The 12,206-nt window shown below is 40.5% G+C and overlaps 1 protein-coding gene across 1 annotated transcript in view; it reads right to left on the minus strand.

Moving 5' to 3' along the window:
* Window positions 1-10,549: 10,549 nt before the first annotated feature.
* The window catches only part of SEC63 (SEC63 homolog (S. cerevisiae)), a 67,619-nt gene continuing 65,962 nt past the window's right edge, over window positions 10,550-12,206 (minus strand). Inside the window, exons 20-21 of the mRNA XM_004673747.2 lie at window positions 11,665-11,769; window positions 10,550-10,936 (exon numbers count right to left, since the gene is read on the minus strand). Of these exons, the coding sequence (XP_004673804.1) occupies window positions 10,793-10,936; window positions 11,665-11,769 (249 nt within the window). The 3' untranslated portion in view covers window positions 10,550-10,792. The remainder of the gene's footprint in view (window positions 10,937-11,664; window positions 11,770-12,206) is intronic.

Raw genomic sequence — 12,206 nt, forward strand, 5'->3', positions numbered from 1 at the left:
GGGGGAGGGGAGTTATCTCAAACTAATACATCCAAGGCGGCACTTAGCATCTTTTCCCAAAATCTGTTGCACATCTTGCCTTTGCCTTCCAGTTGTTGGCAACCCATCCTCCCACTTGCTCTGGTGCAAAACCTTAGAAGCAAACTTACTTCTCTTTCGCTCTTGACAGCACATCCAATTCGTTTGACAATCATGGACTTCCCTTCAAAATATGCACATCCCAAATCCAAACACTCCACCCCAGGTTCATGCTCACCACCCATCGGAGTCCCTCTTTGGATAAGCAAATAACTGTGTAACACCAATTGCCTTACAAGACGTAAAGGGCCATTTCTACAATGATTATCTAATAGGTCTTTCAGTTTCAACCCCTCTATTCTTAGTTCTTACAATTTTAAAAAAGGAAAAATACCGGATGGTTTCTTTCCCAGCAGGAATATAACTGAACAGGAGAGAAAATAATGATAATGATGAACAGCTATATACCAGAGACATTTTGTGGGGATGGAATGGGGAATGAAATCAAAAACAGTGAGGGGAAGGAAATGCACTGAACTATGATGATGTCACATGGGTGATTTGGTGATGGGAAACCCAAGGGGATTGCAACTGAGATGGAAAAAGGCACAAAAATATGTAAAAATAAACTATTATAACAATTAAAAAAATAAAGTATTTGAGGGGGGAGGAAAAAAACAAGTGAGGTGCCCAGCCCCTCGCCCTGTGGGCTTCTAAATAGGGGTGCTGGGCAACTTCAACAACATAGTTCCCAAAGAAAACGATGCAAAGAATGGGGGGTTGGGGGGAGGATGCGCAAGACCTTTTTATAACCTAACTTTGCAGGGCACTCACTGGTGAGTGTCTACTCATCATAGGTCTGCCTTGGGCCAGTGTGCGTGCTGGGAGACCAGGGGCACCAGGGTCCATTTGCGAGCTGCCGCCCACAACCTTTGTGTAGACACAGAAATGCTTCTTTATCCACTTTATTCAATAGATCGGTGAACATTGGAGTTGTTTCCAGTTTAGGGATGTTATGAATACAGCTTCTGTGAACATTCTTGTAGTTGTGTATAGGTGCATAGCTGGGCATATATATACTTCTGTGGAGGTGAGAATTGGTAGGTCACTGCTTATGCAGCTTCAGTAACTAAACGTAAATTGTCTTACAAAGTGGTTTGCAAATTACACTCTTGCCAGGAATAGATGAGATTTCCAGTTACTACGGTTTCAGCACCCCCTTGATAGTGTCTATCTCTCCAGCTGCTGACATCTTGGTGAATCTTTGGGGGGGGGGGAAGTACTGATCACTAAGAAATTTAAAAAAAAAAAGATTTCTTTATTTGTGCATACAGAACTGGGGTACAGGTCAGAGACACAGGGACAATGAGAGGATTCACCAGAGACAGAGCGGGGAGCAGAACAGGCAGATCGACGAAGCACACTGCTGAGGGGAGCAGCGGGCAGGTCAGGAGAGGTCTGCCGCACCATGTGGGTCACCTCTGGAGCAGGGGATCTAACTCATGCTGAAGTGCCTTAGCTTCTTGGTGCTGTGCTTTAACCCACTGCGCCACCAGAGAGGGCCCATCTCCTGTGATTTTAATTGATGTTTCCCTGGTGGGTAAAGAGGCTTCCCATGGGTTTCTTTGGTCCTTAGAATAGAGCATTTGTGCTGTGTATAGACAGGGAGCTAGGGAACTTAGGTCCTGCAGGAAGGGCTTTCTGCCCTGCTGAGTGTGGTCAGCAGCTCCTTAAGCCTGAGCCTCTGAGAGGAACCTCCTTATCCAAAGCCATGCTCGTCCTAGGAAGCCAGCACAGTGATGAAACAAGGCAGGACTACAAAAGGAACAATAGTTTCAGTCTACATAACTCATTTCATGAGTAGTATGCACCCCCAGGCCCCCACAGGTTGGCCCAGGATTTGGGAGACCTCCATCGCAGCCCCTCTTCCTTCTCTGCCAATCCCATTTTGTCCACAATAAACAATCTTGGTTCTTAATAAACATCCTGTGCCACAAACTCCTTCTCAAGGTCTCCTTCTGAAGAATCCAACATGCAACTTGAAGTCTTTTTTTAAGCCCATTTCCCTATTGTCTTTTTGTCTTACCAGTTTTGTAAGAAATGTGTTTTGTTTAGTATGAATTCAAGTCTTTTGTCAATTACTTATGTGGCAAATATTTTTCCCACTCTAGGACTTGCCTTCTAAATTTCATCATTTTGACTTTGAAGAACTGAAGTCCTTCATTTGTATGTAATTCAATTTATCACTCTTTTTTTCTTTTTAGACATGCTCTTTGTATTCTACCCTAAGGTCATGAATATATTCTACATTCTATTCTAAAAGCTTTTGTTGTTCTGCCTTTCAAATTTAGATGTATAAGCCACCTGGAATTCATTGTCTCAGGCATGAGGCACAGGCCATGTATCACTTTTTCCCAAGTGGATATTCCATTGTCTCAGCACCACATTTTGAAAATTCCTTCTTTCCCCCACTGTTCTGCAGCACCAGCTTGTCACAGAGATCAAATGATTCTGTCCATGGATGTGGATCTGTTTCTGGAGTCCCCTTCTGTTATTTGGATCTTTGTCCCAATGCCACAGTGCTGTAATCCCACTTGGAGTGGGATTTCTGACTCTAACATTTCCTCTGAAATTGTTCTCATAAAGATCAGCAAAACAGTACTTCTTGGCTAAATCCAATAGTCAGTACTCAGTCCTCATCTTTCTTGCCTTTTCCGCAACAGTTCAGTCTGGAGACACCCCCTCCTCCAAGGCAGTGTCCCCAGGACACCACGCCCTCCTATCTCTCTGCTGACCAGTTCCTGCTCAGTCTCTTCTGCCACTGCCTCCTCCTCACACCTACCTGTTGTGAGTCCTTAGAATTCAGCCCAACCTACAGCCATCTCTCTGGCGACCTCATTTAGTGTGTACATGCCATTTAACCCCAAATTTCTTTTCCCAACTGGACCTTGTTCTCAAACTCCAGACTCAAAGATCTAGCTGCCTACCTAACCTGAACTGTAAGAACTACGAGCAGAGGGATTGAAACCTAAAGACCTATTAGATAACCACTATAGAAATGCCCCTGATTTTTTACACATGATAAGGCAATGGGTGTCACACGATTTGTCCAGATGGGTATTCCGATGGGTGGTAGGCAGGGGCGGGGCAGGGATGGGGGAGGGGAGTTATCTCAAACTAATACATCCAAGGCGGCACTTAGCATCTTTTCCCAAAATCTGTTGCACATCTTGCCTTTGCCTTCCAGTTGTTGGCAACCCATCCTCCCACTTGCTCTGGTGCAAAACCTTAGAAGCAAACTTACTTCTCTTTCGCTCTTGACAGCACATCCAATTCGTTTGACAATCATGGACTTCCCTTCAAAATATGCACATCCCAAATCCAAACACTCCACCCCAGGTTCATGCTCACCACCCATCGGAGTCCCTCTTTGGATAAGCAAATAACTGTGTAACACCAATTGCCTTACAAGACGTAAAGGGCCATTTCTACAATGATTATCTAATAGGTCTTTCAGTTTCAACCCCTCTATTCTTAGTTCTTACAATTTTAAAACTAACAGCCAGAGGAATTCTTTTATCACTCTTCTGCTCAAAATCCTGCAGTTGTTCCCACTTCACTCAAGAGTAGAGCTGAAGTCCTCAGAATGACCGAGAAGGCCCTGGCTGTCTTGACTTCTCTTGACTCTCTGAGGTCATCTTCCTCTGCTCCCCACTCCCTCTTTTCCAAGTGGGGTCTCCTTGGTGTTCTCCTCATATCACTCCTGTCTTAGAGCCTGTATGTTAGCTTTGCACTTTGTAACCCTCTTCCCTTAAATAACTGCCCAGCAAACTGCTTCTCTCCTTTAAGCCTTGGCCCAATGTCAACTGTGGGATGAGACCCAACTTGACCTCTACTACTGAACCTCTCCTCCGCTGCTTTCCTTACCTGTTTTTTCCATCATACTTTGTACCTTCGAACAATTTAAAGTACCATCTATCGGTATTTGTTTATTGTCCATTCTCTTTCCCTCCTTCTAGAATGTCACTTTACAAGTGTAGGGATCTTTATCCTTTTTAAAATTTTTTTCTCTTTGTACCCAACTGCCTAGAATGGTAGACAGTAGTTACCATTAGCATGGTTCTCTGACCTCCCTTCCACCTCAGGCCCCTGGACTCAGAACCAAGTGAGAAAGTGAGCAACAGCTGGGTTCCTGGCCAACCTCTGTAGAAGCAGCAGGGCAGCCCAGGACAGATGTATGCCTTGAGGTGGAGGTCCCACATACCCTGTTGGAAAAGTTGCCTGGGTTCTGGCTCCAGAGCTGTCACCAGCTATGACAGGTCTTCTCCGGGCTTATTTCTTTGCCGCTCCTTCACGTCTATGTCTGACCTGTGATATACCTGGAAGTGCAATTTACTTCAAGTCAGAGCTTCAGAGAGGGTGCCTTACAAGTTCTCAGCACTCACACACATCTGTCACTAACTTCCTGTGGAGGCTGAAGACTAATGACACATTATGTTTCCACCCCCACATTCCAGGCCTGCATCTCCCAGGCAATGGAAGGGTTGGCTGGCGGGGCAGAGACGTGGTTCCATCCTCTTGTGAGTATCCTAGTACCAAATGCCAGAACATGGTACTAGTCATACTGAGGTGGAGGGCTTTTAACGATTTTTTTGCACTCTAAACTTACTCCTTTTCACTGCAGCATTCCCAGTTCTACTCAAAACTGCTTTAGTATTACCAAATCTACATTCTCATCTGCAACGTGCTACTCCCAAAGTGTCACTCTTGACATTTAGTGACACTCCCTGTCATTAAGTCTGCCAACTTGAAAGAGGTGGGGGTTTCGGTGTATAAAGAAATAATGGTGCGATCATAACACTTACACAGATTCATCTCTAGTTCCCAAAAATACGATGCCAAAAATCACATTAATCCTTATTATTTCCATCATAACATCAGTGTTTTGTGAGTAGAGGCGGGGTAGGTCGGGCCAATCTCCTTGAGATTGTGGGAAAAGTGTGAGCGTGGAATTTTGAACAGGAGTCAGTCAACTGTGAGGTGAGTTGCCAGTCCAAGAAACAAGAAATGCAAAAGGGGCGCCTTTCCTGGGGCTCTCCTTCTCGCCCTCTCGCCTATGTAGTGTCATGGCAAAAAGAGGAATTAAAGGCTTTTGAAGACATTTGTAAAGTAACATAGAGCACCAGAGCATGTGGCAGAGAATCTAAAAATAAAAAAAGCTGTAGAAAAGTTGGATGTGGTTAGACAATACAGCGGACTAATTTTACAAAGGTATAGACACAGACCTGAAGTGAGGGAGGCTGTCATTATCCCAGTTGATATTATTGGGAATTTCAGGGAATCCTCAGACATGGTTTCAAGATCAGGACTTTTTAAGTCTCACTGAATTGTAGTCATGTGCCTTATTTTGTGTCAATATTACCAGCAAATTTGTTGACTCCTTAGTCATCTACATCACCAGAAATGACTCAAGGGCCAGTACGACTGTTCCATGTATTTCAGAGGTTCTCCAATTATTTAAACCAAAGGTGGGTCGCTGACCCATGGCTTCGGGCAACACCTTGGAAAATATCATGGAAGGAAGGCAGGGCAGCTACTCCACAGTAGTTCAACTCAGTCTTACCTGCAGACAAATGTCCAGTTTATTCAGAAGAGCACGGGTTTTTATGGAGATGGAGACAGATTTTGTCTTGAGGTTTTAGAGAGAGGCACAGAGAGCAATAGGTGAAATATTTCAATGGTTACAACACACAACAGATATAGTGGTGTTCATTTTTAGACACTTCTCCCCCGCGCCCCCCCCCCTCCCCCAGCATCCTGGACTGGATTCAACTTAGAAATTCTGGATGCTATTATGTTGGTGCACCACTTAAGTGAACCATCTCCAATTCTAACACAAAACTGGTAATTAAATATTTGAGAGAGAATTGAATGCCCATTATTCTCAAGGAAAATGGCCTCACTCATCCTAAAGTTCACTAACTATAACTCACATTCCCTTTGAAAATAAGTGCTCTATACCTCTTTGCAAGCAGAGGTACTATTTTGAATTCCAGCTTTTGGAACACAATTTTCCATGGGTAGTTTATGTCTCTGCACACCTTGTGAGCAGAGGTACAGAGCTTTGGTTCTATACCTTTTACATTTGTATAATGAACAACCTTGAAAGCCAGCATCACTTCATCGACAAGTGTACTTGTCCTCAGCTGTGACACAAATACAATCCAGATACAGCAGCCACCTGAGTCACTCCACCTCACCTGCATGGAACTTGGGGATAAGAGGAGGTATGGGGACCATGAAACCCCCCCAGCCTGGGCAGCTGCCTCTAACCTGGGAGCCTCCTGTCTTCCATCATCATATACAAGACTGTGGGAGATTAACTTGTCAGTTTGCACAGAATTAAAATCGCAGACCCCCTCAGTGCTTAATAGCAATCACCCCCAAATTTTAAAATGTGCTTCTTGACTTCCCACCTCAAGAAAGCAAGCTAAATACAGTTGTAGCACAATGAATAAATACGGACAATCTTCTGGAGCTTGTTGCACAGGAACTTCATGTTTCCAGCCAGAAAATCTAGAAGTAAATTAATGTGTTAAAAGTCACATTTAATAAAGACAAAGGTTAGATAGTTACCAAACAAGATTAAAGGAGTAGAAATCCTTGAAGATGGTGAGAGAAATAAGTCATAGTGTGTCTTTAATCTTGGTTTAGTCTCACAAACTAAACCATTCTGGGCTAGAGAAAATCATAATCTTACCGCCCTCTACTGGAATCAGGCTGGAAGCTAAGGCAAATAGTCTGACGTAGCTCTTTATGGACTCTCCTAATATTTGTGTGGTATCCATTGTTGTCATTAACTATCATCCAGTCTGGCAGGTTAATGCTGAACCAATCTAGTACTGAAAAAATGCTAGACAGTCCTCTCCACACTCACCTTTGATTTGTTGCTACCACTAATTGCAAAAACCACCAAGAGCTTGTCTTTGCTGGAAGTCCCAGCAAGGTGTACTAGACTTCAGCACTCATCTGTCCATTCTAGGGACCACAGCTCTTAAAACTCATCTCCAAGCCTGTTTCTTCTGAAAAAAAAAAAAAAAAAAAACACCTTTTTGTCCCTAGGGACTAACGTTAAGGCTCCACGCAATAAATACCAATCCTTCAGCTCCAGCAGAATATATACTTTGTGAACTCAAAAGGTGTGTGCCGAAGGTCCAAACATTTATCTTAGCTTATGTCATCCTGTCAAAACGTCGAAGTAGTGTATCAAAATGTTTTGATCATTCACTGAAAGCAGAAAAAATATATATATAATGCACCAATAAATGTATTGTTTATTTATAAATTATAGAAGTGTACAATTGTACATTATGTACATTATAAAACACACAAAAATAGAAATTTAAAAGATGAGATTAAATACAAATAACCATTTAACATTATCCCAATGGACTGCCCATCTGCAAACCTCTGGGGCATTTGCAGCCTTATCTGGAACCACAGCCTGAAACACACCAATGGACAGATTTGGATTTTTTGCTGTGGTTACAGAAAAATGTAGAACACAACTTTCATTTAATGATTTTTGCAAAATCATTCTAGCATCAAGTTAAACATATGAGATGCCTAATATTAACTTCTTGAGACATCTGAACTAGTCACTACACAGTTGGTAAAATGTCCTATTTTATTTCACTGGTAGTTATTTAAGACACTCAGTAGGGGATTTCATGGAGTTCAGAAAGTTAGAAAAATGCTTTCAAGAACATTTTGAATGAATGAGAATTTGCCTATTTGTTTTTAAAGCCAAGAAATCAAATAACTAGCACCTAACAAAATTCTTGTTCCTACATGAAGACTTCAAATAAAACAAAAAGGCACTCCAAAGGCAAATGGATTGCCATACCATCTGCCTGCCCTAATACCAGTGAGTCAACAACACCGAATTTTGATTTTATGCTTAGTAGCCCATCACAACATAGAAACTCAGTAAATAAACAATGAACAACCCCTCAAAAAAAAAAAAAAACAAAACATAAATTGCTTGAATTACATTTGAGGTAAGAATTGCTGCTAAAGAACACTCCAGTATCTGCTTTAACGGGCTGAAGCAAATAACTAGATCAATGTATGGACAAGGGCCATGTGCTCCAAGGGCCTCTTTGCTTCCTCAACACCTCCCCCACAGCAGCTCCTTGGCCTCCACCCGCTTTGCTTCCAGCCAGGGCCTGAGCTTACCACCGAACAGAGGAGCAGCACAGCACAGCACAATACAGCCAGCCAGCCTCAGCCTTCTCCACTTTCAGTGCAAGCTGGGGTGAGTGTTGTCCTACAACTTTAACTTTAAAAAAATATTCACTAGTTTTTCCTATGATTTAAAAGATATGAATAGCTGATTTTGAGACTGAATTAAGACACATGGAAAAAAATGGGACCCCAATCAGACTTTACTAAATTTACAAATGCCAGACTTTCGCTTGTGTTCTCCCCATGGATGGTAGCTTGTGTAGGCACTTTACCAATTTAAAAGAGAGAAAATACTACACCATCTAAGTAACTTGATTTCACCACTAGCCAGTGTCACTTTGTATACACACTGGCTGTTTCCATGTATAGCTCTGTTCATCTATCTGCTGACAAAATGTCACAGTACACTAAGGGTTTCTATTAAATGCAACCCAAGGTAAATTATGTCACTTAAATTTAAAAATAAAAGGTATGAGAATTTCAGTAATTTTACAGTGAGAACCATAAACTTAAGCCTCACTACCACAATATGTAAAATTTACTCAAAGGACTCATTACAGGAAAATTTGGTTGGTAAGCATGTATATACCACAAAGATCAAAGAACTAGTGATTATTTTTTGTCGAGATGCTGCCACTTTTCTACACACTGCAGTGAACTCTGGGGTTATGATTTGACCTCCAGTCTTAAAAACAGAAAGTTGGTGGTTTGAATTTGTGAATTTCTTTAAGAAAAAATAGCCATTAGAAAAGAAATATGTTCTTGAAAATTCTTTCAAGAAAACCAGTACTCTCGCATGCTAAACATTATTCAGCACACTTGTTTTCTATCATTCCATACTTATCCCTAAAAGACAGTTTTCTCCCTCCCACCACACTTAAGTGAAAAGCTGCTGCTTTATCTGACACTTTCAAGTCAAAACTTAACTTGAAAACCAAACCCACCTTCAACTTCTAAGGTAAAACGAACCCTTAGAGGCACTCCTCACCACAAATGAAAGGTCTCACTAACCCCAGATGACAAAAATTCCAAACAGTGTTTTGACCATGTAATATAAAACATTAATCCTAAACTTAACACCAAAAAGTCATTCATCTTTCCGGCAATTTTCAAATTTTATTCCCAATTCTTTCTGTAACAAAATACCAAATGCAATTCTGCCTGTAAAGTGGCAATCTTTTAAAAAAACAAGGTCACAAATAGTACTCCCACTATACTTTGTCCTATGGATATTCTGTTAGGATTACTACCATCAGTCCTTTACTATCAGAGACTTCGACTTCCTCCATTTATAATAAAAATATTCACCTAACCTCAATGCTTCATCATGTACACATTTCCACTTCACTACCCCTCCTAGATGCAATGTGTGAGAAGTTCCTCCCACTCATGGATTTTTCTATTGTATACAGAAATAGCAGTCACATCTGAGGTAATGTACAAATTTAATTTTTAGTTGAAAATAAAAAGGATGAAACTATTGTATCCTTTTTCTGGGAGTAAAAAGACACACACCATTACAAACATAAAATGAGTCAAACTTCTATTTTATTGACAGGAGTCCAAAATGGATACAAAAAATGCCTCCATTGCATGTTTTACATATATATATATATATGTATGTATGTATTTATATATATATATATATATGTATATATACACACACACACACACATATGTATTTTTCCCTTAAAAGGCTTCTGAGTCAGGTAGATTAAAAGCTAAGAATGTATTTCAGCTTTTATATAGTGAACCTTTTTAAAAAGGCTTAATAAGGTAAGTCACCAACATCAGAGAATATATGGCCCCAAAATCATTTTTAGCTCTGTAGCTTACAAAAGAATCAAATCCAGCACTGATCTGCTAAAATAGAGGCTTAAAAATGTTTTAAGCCATTAAAAGCCATTTTTATAATCTGATAACTCTGGGCAATTAAAAAAAGGAAAATCCCCAAATGTAGCCTTCTATATTATATGGAATGTGAGAGAATGCCAATTTAGGGTCAGGACAGGTTAGAAAGAAAGAAAGAACGGTTTAAAGCTATGAATGGAGCTGTTACAGTTTTGTATCACTGCAAAATGTCAATAAATGATAGAGCTTATCAAGAGATTAAAACTTGGGCAGATGTTACTTAAAACATATTTGTGATGTTTATCATACTCCAATGTTTGCTAAAACTAATGTTAAACAAAGCAAAGTTGATCATGTATAGATTGTTTTTCATGTACCTTTGCTTTCACTGGAATCATAAATTGATCAGATAATACATAGCCCACACTTCTAGACAGTTACAACAAAGGGTTTATTATCATTTGCAAATGAAACACTCACCACCTCATACTTGAAAGGCTTTAAAAAGCCTTAAGCAACTTCCAGACTGAACCAGGGGACCATCATTGCCAAGTTATATTATGCACCCATTTCTAGAAAAGAACACCTCCCTCGGTTCTGCACTATTTCTGGTTTATTATACACTTCCAAAAAAGAGCAAAAAATGGTAAATATTGTGGTCCATTTGTAGTAGTGCTTAGTCATCGTCTTCCTCTTCCTCCTCTTCTTCCTCAAAGCTATCCTCAAAGCCCTCACTGTCTTCCTGGTCTTCATCTCCCTCTATTGCTGTATCCCATTGTGGGTGATTTTCTGGCACAGGCTTGGCCTCATGAACTTCCAACTACAAGAAGTAAATATAACATCAGAAATTTGGAGAGCAATAATGGAAGAATTATCAAGTAAGGAAAAGATTTTCTTTTACCACAGCAATTATAAAAAAATAAATTTATGGCTGTAGCTCTAAACTTAACACATTCATTTTGAGTAGACATTCACCGCAGAATTAAAACAGTAAATCTAATAACATGTTAAGGTAATCAAAGTTCTAATACTGTTTTAGTTTTTGATCTGATAGAAGCTATACTACAAATACATTTCATGGCATGAAAGACGAATAATTTGAGCAAGAAGACCAAGTAATTCCCTAATAAATTTTCTGCTGAGAAGAAAAACTGTAGCGTGACTTCTGCAACTTCCAAACTCCTGGAGTAAAACTTTATAGCCAATGGAAAGAAGTACAGTACCCTCATGGGAAAAAAGAGGCAACCCTTCACTGTGTACCCCTCTACCCCCTTACTCTGGGACTCTAATACCCAATGCAAAATTACTTCAGTGCCACAGCTAACCTGGTTAACATGTAGAACGCTTTATTAAAAACTCAAGTGAAATAGTAAACACTGATGGGAGTCTATGAGTTTACTGACAGTGTCCGAGTGTATCACATATAAAATATGAAATCATCTCTTTTCCCCTCTATTAGCCTATGTTTCAAAACTAGAAATGCTTCCCTGGTATATTAAGCACTCATTCAATAGACAACAATATTTACTGAAAAGTAACTATTCTTACCTTCAGTGGTTTAATCTGATCCAAACCCATATAGGAGTCGGATCTCAGAAATACTGTATACTGATAATTTCCAGGCTTGCCTGGTGCAGGAAACTTCAATTCTACCTAGAAGATAAACCAACAATTTTTAAAAATCTGTATTTAAAGGGAAAGAAACAAAAGCTTGTCCCTAAAATTCCCAGATTAGCATTTTAATAGCTGGGTTACTCAGATAGCAATGAACACACACACGCACGCACACACTAGAGGAAATGAATTTACAGTTAATTTGTATTTCCATTTGTCGGAGACCAGCTCCAACCTTTGGGGTGTCTCGAGGCAGCACAGGCAGGACCCTAGATGGGAAGGCGTAGGCGAGCAGATATTCCAAAAGGGGAGACAGGAGCGGGTGTGAGGAAGACACGGGAGTCAGGATAGAGTGCAAGTCTTCCTGCTTTTCCTTCAGCAGGTCTTTCTTTATACTGTGTAGCAAGTAGTTAATTGTAATAATGCATAGGGTAAGTTAATGAGATATCTCCATAAAACATTCTCAAGGACAAGGG

The sequence above is a fragment of the Condylura cristata genome, unplaced genomic scaffold, assembly GCF_000260355.1.
Source record: "Condylura cristata isolate star-nosed mole 26May11 unplaced genomic scaffold, ConCri1.0 scaffold00001, whole genome shotgun sequence".
Lineage (NCBI taxonomy): Eukaryota > Metazoa > Chordata > Mammalia > Eulipotyphla > Talpidae > Condylura > Condylura cristata.